Here is a 10,109-nt window from a genome sequence, read left to right as displayed (position 1 = left end):
TCGGTTGGTACTTCACCCGCCGAGCTTTCCTCGCACCTTTCACCCTTACGTCGCAGACAACCAAGTGGTGCTGTGAAACAGCCTCCTCCCCCGGGATCATCTTTGTGTCCCGGACGTGCCCCCTATCTCGCCTACGCACCATCAGGTAGTCAACGGTTGTCGTCGACCCACCTGACATGTATGTAACAAGCTTATTATCCTCTTTCTGGAACTGAGTATTACAAATCAACAAATCAGCTCCATCAGCAAACTCCAAAATCCTTTCACCTTCTCCATTTCTCACACCATATCCGTAACCCCCATGAACTCTGTCAAAACCATCCATACTCCTTCCCACATGTCCATTTAGGTCTCCTCCTACCACAACAACTTCCTCATCTTTCACGTTTTCCATCAGCTTCTCTATCGCACACCAGAACTTGTCCTTTTCTTCATCGCTTCGACCAACCTGCGGAGCATATCCCGAGATGACGTTCACCAAGAGCTTTCCAATCATCATTTTCACCATCATCAACCTATCACTCACTCTAGTCACACTCACCACACTGTCTATAAACTCCTCAGAAAACAGGACACCAACACCATTCACACCCTCCGGGCACCCTTGCCACACAAACTTGTATTTCTGTCCCTGCCTACCCTTCACCATTCTCACACCACTTCCCTTCCATCTCGTCTCTTGCACACAACATATGTCCACTCTTCTTCTGACCAATACTTCCACCACTTCTCCTGATCTCCCTGTCATTGTCCCTACATTCCATGTCCCAAACCTCAGAAACCGATCTCCACTTCGGGCTGTACCCTGCCCATATGTGCTTGTAATTGTCATGGTTCCCCTTTTGAGGCAATGTTTTCATGGCCGGATGCCCTTCCTGACGCCAGCCCTCTTAGTCGTCTTTTACGACACGCAGGGATACGGTGTACCTATTCTTATCCAGGGTACACACCGGGAAACGTTTAAAACATGGAAATTCTGGGGAGTGAGGGGGGGGGGGGGGGAGTTCTCAATCTTGATTTCCATATCAAGGGAAAGATAAAATGAAAACAAACCCCTTCAGCCGGCACTTAGCTTGGCGCCCCAAAGAGTACTTTCAGGAGCTTGGCGGCTGTTGAAACTGGGGTAGCCACTCATGCGGGAAGTGGTCCAAAATGGCGGTGTAGAACACCGCGCGTCGAAGACACAACAAGCGTGAGGCGAGCAGATTAGACGGCCTCCTTTCGATTCTCTACCGTCAAGTCCAAAGCGGCCTTCAGCTTCCAAGAGCCCAGCAGTTGTCCAAAACCTCGTGTGGGGAAATGTGGTATCTGTCCGTCGTCTTGTCCACCGTCCACACGCGGCTCCAAGCTCCGGCGCGAGGAAGCCCTCCGTCCGCCCGCACGCTTCGCCAGGCCCCGATGCTTTATACGACTTGCTTTATACGCATTGTTAAAAGTAAATAATGACAGATGTTTTCTTTCACAATCTTGCAAGATTTCCAGAACTCCTCGGCGTCAAGGGAAAGATAAAATGAAAATAAACCCCTTCAGCCGGCACTTAGCTTGGTGTCCCAAAGAGTACTTTCAGGAGCTTGACGGCTGTTGAAACTGGGGTAGCCACTCATGCGGGAAGTGGTCCAAAATGGCGGTGTCGAACACCGCGCGTCGAAGACACAACAAGCGTGAGGCGAGCAGATTAGACGGCCTCCTTTCGATTCTCTACCGTCAAGCCCAATGCGGCCATATATATACATATATGATTGTGTTAATCATGACATTATTATTATGGTATTGCCTGCTAAATATGTGATTCATGAATTGGAATAATACATGTAATACCTGACTCAGGAGGAGGCAAATAATGGATGAAATGAATAGGACGTTGATTGAAGATGAATAATGCATGAAATGAGCAAGATGTTGATTGAGGTCGAAAAATGGGGGCAGCTCACCTGGCAGAATAAAGCAGTATACTTCACCGACTAAAGGTATTTTAATGAGTATCACGGTATTTTAAGCCAATTTTAATTATTGCTGGAAGACAGGGCAGCAAGTAGAATCATACTAACGTAATCATCAGACTTTAAACAAACAAACCAAACCAAAACTATTTTGGGATGAACATGCCAGTGCGTGCCACGGTTTAGAATAGGTTCACCATGTCCCTGCATGTCATAAGAGGCGACTAAAGGGTTGGCGTCAGTGACGGCACCTGGCCATAAAAACATTGCCTCCAAAAGGGAACCATGATGATTGTCATGTGGCCCTCAAGGCTAGCCCCCACTCTAGCAGGGAAAATCGCCTTAAAAAGGGAATTTTGTCTTGGGCAACCCCCCCCCCCCCCAACCCCCTCGCCATAGACCAAGATTTTTTTTCTTCTTTTTTGTTCTGTCGTGAACAAACTTCGGTCCATCACGGGTGAAGAAGGTTGATGTCTAGTTCAATCGATATTGTGTGTGTCGCTTCAGAGAAGAGAACAAATACCTATTTTGGGGGGTGAAACCTGGACCCACGTTGACCCCCCCCCCCCCCCCCTCCAACATAGACTTCGATTTTCGTCATGCCGTGAACAAACTTTGGTACATCACAGGTGATTAAGGTTTCGGTCAAGTTTGTGTGTGTAGTTGTGTAGTTTCAGAGAGAGAGAGCAAATTCCTATTTGGAGGGGGGGGGGGGGGGGGGGAAATCCGGGTCTAAGGCGGTTAACGTGGGAGGGGGGTCAACTCCCGCCCCCCCTCCCCCATTAACCGCCTTCGACCCGGATTTTATTAATGCCGTGAACAAACGTTGGTACATCACATGTGATAAACGGAACATTGTTGTCAGGTTTCATCGGCATTGTCGGTGTAGTTTCTGAGAATATAGCAATAGTACAGGCATTTTACGAAAAATACCTGTGCAACCTCACACAAATTGCAACAAAAACAAACTCAACGAATTTTGATTCCTGGATATGTCTTCTATCACATGAAAAAAGTCTTAAGGAATCTTCTGGGGGGAAAATTATGAAAATCATCAATGTTTAACCCGACCAAAAACGGATTTTTTTTTTTTGCCACAAATCAGTGTTCTTGCATGGTTGTTCAAATGACTTATTAGTATATGCCCTGCTTAATGTTTGGTGAAGAGGATTTAAATCAATGAAGAATTCAAGTTTATAAAGAAATTCAGAACTTGACATTGTCGTCATCATCATCATCATCATCAGCATCATCATCATCATCATCATCATCATCATCATCATCATCACTTGGCATCTGTAGCGAGTTCGTGCAGCCAGATCCCCTGCAGTTTCCACAAGCTAGAGTACACTCTATGTTATTTTTCTTGCATGTGCATCTCAGGGTGCTGCAGTCAGCCTGACAGTTGCACCTGATCACCTGCAGCAGTTTTTCAGGAGCAGGAGCTAGGGCTGTCTGGAATGGCACAAGCCCCTCGTCACACTCCTGCCACCCCCACTCAGTCGGACGAAGTCCATGTGCCCCCTCCACTTCCATTCTCACATGATTTCTGGACCTTTAGATTGAAGAGCTTCTGGTAGATCAGTGGCGTCATTCCGCAGCTTTCGTCTTTCTGATACCGTATCTGCACCCTTCCAACCATTGCGACGTCTAAGGAAGTTGCCTTAACCCTGGGAATTGACCGGCTGGATCGAGTTCCAGGGGTGACGGCAGCAATCATTCCCATGCCATGGAAGGTGCCAAGGCCCTCGAGCGTGCGAATATTATGGTCGACGTTGTCGGCAGCATACTGGACAAACTCTGTCGTCATGTTAGGAATGTCTGTTCCGTGTGATTGAGCAGCATTTCGCTCAAATTGGAGCACCTGTTGGTATGAGCAGCAGAACCCGTGATGATGAAGGGAGTCCATGAGGAATCTTGATCCGAAGTGGTGATACAGTTGCACGCCCAAACCAAACTGCAGTGGTGTCAGCAGGACTCTAGGTCTGGTTGCTTGCATCATTGCTTGTCCAATTGATGCCACTTTGACGCCAGCATTCTTCCCGGCAAATAGTCCTTCCAATAGTATAATCAGAGTATCTGGTAGATATTTGACGCCAGATTTTTGTGATTCTATATCAATACAAAATGGATAGACTTCATGGGATGTTTCCATGGCTTCGAGGTCTTCCTTGATCAGTTTAGCAGCTGCCTGTACAGGTTTTATCTTCTCTTCAGCAGTGTTAGTTTTCTGCTTCTGCTTTTTGTAGTATTCCTGTAACACCTCCCTGGCTGTCACAACTGAAAGATGCCCATTGCAAAAATATATAACATAGAAAAATATGGCTCTTGCTGCTACTGCACGCTTTCTTACTAGGAACTTGACACGACTTATTTTACAAATTTTTGTTTTGCTTAAAACGAAATCTTTTCAGAAGATACACAAGAATATCCTTTTTGACTCCAATAAAGAATGAGCACGACCTCTAATCATCAAAATAAGATCAGAAGCAGATTCCCGACTGCTAAAAACAACTACATAGATGCATTATGCATTATTCTTATCTTGTTGTCCCAAAATGACCTTGATGGTGACCTCGTAGAGTTTCTGTGACCTTATATCACCAAAATAAGATCAGAATTTTATTCCTCGACCCCAAAAACCCATAAAAAGTGGTATTACTCATGATTGTTTTGCTTTTGATTTTTAAAAATAACAATTGTCACCAAGACGGATAGCGGCCATATTGGATTTTGCCGATTTGAGAACGTCCCCCCAGAGGATCTCTTAAGACTTTTTTGGGGTCAAAGAGGATATATTCAGGGACACAAAACAAGTGAGCGAGTTTTTGTTGCAATTAGTGTGAGGTCTTAAATACAAAATGCCTGCACTACAAATACCTATTTTGGAAAGGGGGTGGGTAAAAACAAACACCTGGTAGGTGGGTAAAACCCGGCCCATTTTATGGCTAAAAAAATAACTGGATTGAGTCTTTTGTTATTGAGATTTTGCCTGGTGTCCTTAACGCAATATCTTCCAAGCTGACATTTGTTGTTTTACTCAAATCGGTTTTATTATTTATTTTATATTATATTATTTAACAAAACTCTAAATGCTTACGTCCGCATTGAACTCTGCTTGCTTTACAGAGATGGGGAATTCCATCTGGAGTACACCAGACCAGAAAGTTTCAAAGTAAGTTGTTTTATGTTCCAATAAACGATAAAATATCTTTAACGATAAAACAATAAACTTGCTTATTTGAATGCATTCTGAGATGTTGAAGGCCTCACCCAACGCATGTTGAGGCTTACTTTATTTTCTGTTAAAATATATAACACTCAAAATGTCAGCCGCACCTCGTTCCCCGTGGCAGTATACCTCATCTTTGTTAAAACTACTTTTATATGTAAAATCGGGAGTTAGTGTCGCGGGTGTTTGCATACTCATCGTCACGTTTGCCAAGTGCAGGTAAGTAGGGATGAGCAGTCATAGATATAAATTGGGTCGACTCTCAACAATAGATAAAGAAATAAGTCCTTGGCCACGGAACAGTTTCTCAAATGTTAATCAATGTTCAACGTTCAAAAGCAAACCCAGTTATCTACAATGTTGTTGAAAGACAGGAAACATGTTTTGATGGAAATTTCTTCATTAGGCAGCTTTACCCTTGACTTGTTTCCTGGTTTTGTTTTTTGATTTGTTTAATTGGTTTATCTTTTGTTTCCTTTTTTCCTTGCACTAAATATTGAGTCAAAGTTCGTAACAAGGCTTTGTGATGATAATTTGTTTCACACATATGTATTGTATGTACAGTATACATACCTGTACACACACACACACACACACACACACACACACACACACACACACACACACACACACACACACCCATGTTGTGGGACTGGGGAGCTGTTTTTCTTGGAAATACTCGTCATATGTTCATATATGGGAATTATTACTCTGCTCCAAACACCCAGGAAATCTTACTCTGCTCCAAACACCCAGGAAATCTTACTCTGCTCCAAACACCCGGGAAATCTTACTCTGCTCCAAACACCCGGGAAATCTTACTCTGCTCCAAACACCTGGGAAATCTTACTCTGCTCCAAACACCCAGGAAATCTTACTCTGCTCCAAACACCCGGGAAATCTTACTCTGCTCCAAACACCCGGGAAATCTTACTCTGCTCCAAACACCCGGGAAATCTTACTCTGCTCCAAACACCCGGGAAATCTTACTCTGCTCCAAACACCTGGGAAATCTTACTCTGCTCCAAACACCCAGGAAATCTTACTCTGCTCCAAACACCTGGGAAATCTTACTCTGCTCCAAACACCCAGGAAATCTTACTCTGCTCCAAACACCCAGGAAATCTTACTCTGCTCCAAACACCCGGGAAATCTTACTCTGCTCCAAACACCCGGGAAATCTTACTCTGCTCCAAACACCTGGGAAATCTTACTCTGCTCCAAACACCCGGGGAATCTTACTCTGCTCCAAACACCCGGGAAATCTTACTCTGCTCCAAACACCTGGGAATTATTACTCTCCTCCAAACACCCGGGAAATCTTACTCTGCTCCAAACACCCGGGAAATCTTACTCTGCTCCAAACACCCGGGAAATCTTACTCTGCTCCAAACACCTGGGAATTATTACTCTCCTCCAAACACCCGGGAAATCTTACTCTGCTCCAAACACCCGGGAAATCTTACTCTGCTCCAAACACCCGGGAACTCTTACTCTGCTCCAAACACCTGGGAATTATTACTCTCCTCCAAACACCTGGGAAATCTTACTCTGCTCCAAACACCCGGGAAATCTTACTCTGCTCCAAACACCCGGGAAATCTTACTCTGCTCCAAACACCTGGGAATTATTACTCTCCTCCAAACACCCGGGAAATCTTACTCTGCTCCAAACACCCGGGAAATCTTACTCTGCTCCAAACACCCGGGAAATCTTACTCTGCTCCAAACACCTGGGAATTATTACTCTCTTCCAAACACCTGGGAAATCTTACTCTGCTCCAAACACCCGGGAAATCTTGCTCTGCTCCAAACACCCGGGAAATCTTACTCTGCTCCAAACACCTGGGAATTATTACTCCCCTCCAAACACCTGGGAAATCTTACTCCGCTCCAAACACCCGGGAAATCTTACTCTGCTCCAAACACCTGGGAATTCTTACTCCGTTCCAAACACCTGGAAATTATTACTCTCCTCCAAACACCTGGGAAATCTTACTCTGCTCCAAACACCCGGGAAATCTTACTCTGCTCCAAACACCCGGGAAATCTTACTCTGCTCCAAACACCTGGGAATTATTACTCTCCTCCAAACACCTGGGAAATCTTACTCTGCTCCAAACACCTGGGAATTATTACTCTCCTCCAAACACCTGGGAATTATTACTCTCCTCCAAACACCTGGGAATTATTACTCTCCTCCAAACACCTGGGAAATCTTACTCTGCTCCAAACACCCGGGAAATCTTACTCTGCTCCAAACACCCGGGAAATCTTACTCTGCTCCAAACACCTGGGAATTATTACTCTCCTCCAAACACCCAGGAAATCTTATTCTGCTCCAAACACCTGGAAAATCTTACTCTGCTCCAAACACCTGGGAAATCTTACTCTGCTCCAAACACCTGGGAATTATTACTCTCCTCCAAACACCTGGGAATTATTACTCTCCTCCAAACACCTGGGAAATCTTACTCTGTTCCAAACACCTGGGAAATCTTACTCTGTTCCAAACACCTGGGAAATCTTACTCTGCTCCAAACACCCGGGAAATCTTACTCTGCTCCAAACACCCGGGAAATCTTACTCTGCTCCAAACACCCGGGAAATCTTACTCTGCTCCAAACACCTGGGAATTATTACTCTCCTCCAAACACCTGGGAAATCTTACTCTGCTCCAAACACCCGGGAAATCTTACTCTGCTCCAAACACCTGGGAATTATTACTCTCCTCCAAACACCTGGGAAATCTTACTCTGCTCCAAACACCCGGGAAATCTTACTCTGCTCCAAACACCCGGAAATCTTACTCTGCTCCAAACACCTGGGAATTATTACTCTCCTCCAAACACCTGGGAAATCTTACTCTGCTCCAAACACCTGGGAAATCTTACTCTGCTCCAAACACCTGGGAATTCTTACTCCGTTCCAAACCCCCAGGGATTCTTACTCCATTCCAAACCCCCAGGGATTCTTACTCAGTTCCAAACACTTACTCCATTCAAAACATCCAGGGATTATTATTCCATTTCGATTAGTTATTGATCACTTTGTCAGAATGCTTATGATCAGAAACTTGTTCTTCATTTGCTTATGACCGTGGATAATGATATGACTCTGCTCCTGATATGACTTTTGAGTGTTATAATGATCTGACTCTGCTCCTGATATGACTTTTGAGTGTTATAATGATCTGACTCTGCTCCTGATATGACTTTTGAGTGTTATAATGATCTGACTCTGCTCCTGATATGACTTTTGAGTGTTATAATGATCTGACTCTGCTCCTGATATGACTTTTGAGTGTTATAATGATATGACTCTGCTCCAAACACCCGGGAATTCTTGCTCTGTTACAAACACCCCGGAATTCTTGGTCGTTTAAAAAAATTTTTTTTATTGTATGCAAGATCGAGGCTCGTGTAAGAGCTAATTACACGGACATCAATCACACAAAAAAAAAAAAAATGGACACAAAACATTCAATAAAAGGAACGGGAGACAAGATAAGGAGACAGAGGGAAGCACACAAGTACAACAGCAGAGAACAGGGACGACGGAGATCCGGGGGACGGAGAGGGTTGGGGGGAGGAGGCACGGGAAGGCCGGGGGGGGAGGGTGGGGGCTGGGAAAGTTACAAACAGGTTACAAACACCTCGGAATTCCATTTTGATTAGTTATTGATCACTTTGTCAGAATGCTTATGATCAGAAACTTGTTCTTTACTATGACCGTGGATAATGAAATGGTCATGGCCACCTATAAGCGGTGTATATATAAAATAATTTCCTGTCTTGTTGACATTAAGTACTAAATAATGACATCACGCCAGTCTACAAACTTTTGAACTTTGGTCACATGTTCATGCTTATCATTCAGTTGGATATAGTTCTGTTCAGAGTAATCTTATATGAAGTCTGAATTCCCTCTTATTGGTATTTTTGTACATATTTGCATTGGTATTGCTGGTTTATTCAAATAAATATTTGTTTTGTTGGAACAGAAATACCCCAGTTTACGTTGCCCATTTTTACGCCGTTTCGCAAATACGTCGTCACGTTATTAATACCATTTCTCGATATTCGTCATCTCAACTCGTACTTACGTGGTTTTAAAAGCCATACCTTTTATTCTCGAGCATTTTCATAAACTTACAAGACTGATAAAAACCTCAGGGTGCAACGCCTAAAGTACCAAATCAGGAGATCCCAAAATTTCCGAAAGAACTACTGTACTTTCTTTCGCACACAAATAAATGTACTGGACTGTAGATTAGCCAAGTGCCATTGTAAAAGTGTTACATTGGAAGTGAAATTAGATGTTATTCATTGAATGGACGCTGGTGAATGTGCCATTGATGTTGCCGGGTTAGTACGTTTGCCTCCGATTATGATGCATACCTTCTATGACGAGAGAGCTGCGATTGGAGATCGCCGATGGTTCCCGGTATACCAAAATCGTGATATTATCCAATTGGTAGCACTTGAAATTCTGCCTCATAATGAAAATAGACATTTTCCCCTCAAAAAAGGGGGACACCATGAACACCAAGACTAAACAGCTAATACCTCCCTCTGGAAACCATAAAAATGCCACCGCTCATTGAAGAATAAGGAGGAAGAAGAGGTACAGGTTTATATTTATTTAAATACAGACTTGGCATTTAATATGGAATATATATTTTTTCTTGACTTGGGTTTACTTTCTTAACTCAGTATATCAATCTGGTGAGTTTCTTTTACACTTTGGTGATTTATTTGTTAAAAGAACCATGTCACTGATTGTCTGTCGCAGCAAGAAGTCAACAACAGGATTATATCACAGGTGGCGTGGCAAAATGTACGGACAGGTGCATTTGATGATTGGCTTCACAGTCGGGTATACAAGGGTTGTTGCGTTCTGTATTAGTGGAAAACAACTGCTGCACGTCTCCAAAAG

General features: G+C 43.8%; 1 protein-coding gene across 2 annotated transcripts in view; it reads left to right on the top strand.

Moving 5' to 3' along the window:
- The window catches only part of LOC137433773 (protein disulfide-isomerase A5), a 489,740-nt gene that overhangs the window by 430,849 nt on the left and 48,782 nt on the right, over positions 1–10,109 (top strand). For both annotated transcript variants that reach the window (XM_078786121.1, XM_068126075.2), the window contains one exon: positions 5,070–5,115. In XM_078786121.1, the coding sequence (XP_078642247.1) occupies positions 5,070–5,115 (46 nt within the window). The remainder of the gene's footprint in view (positions 1–5,069; positions 5,116–10,109) is intronic.

The sequence above is a fragment of the Myxine glutinosa genome, chromosome 10 (genome assembly GCF_964187855.1).
Source record: "Myxine glutinosa chromosome 10, kmMyxGlut1.1, whole genome shotgun sequence".
NCBI lineage: Eukaryota > Metazoa > Chordata > Myxini > Myxiniformes > Myxinidae > Myxine > Myxine glutinosa.
This window is presented reverse-complemented; position numbering and strand designations above follow the sequence as displayed.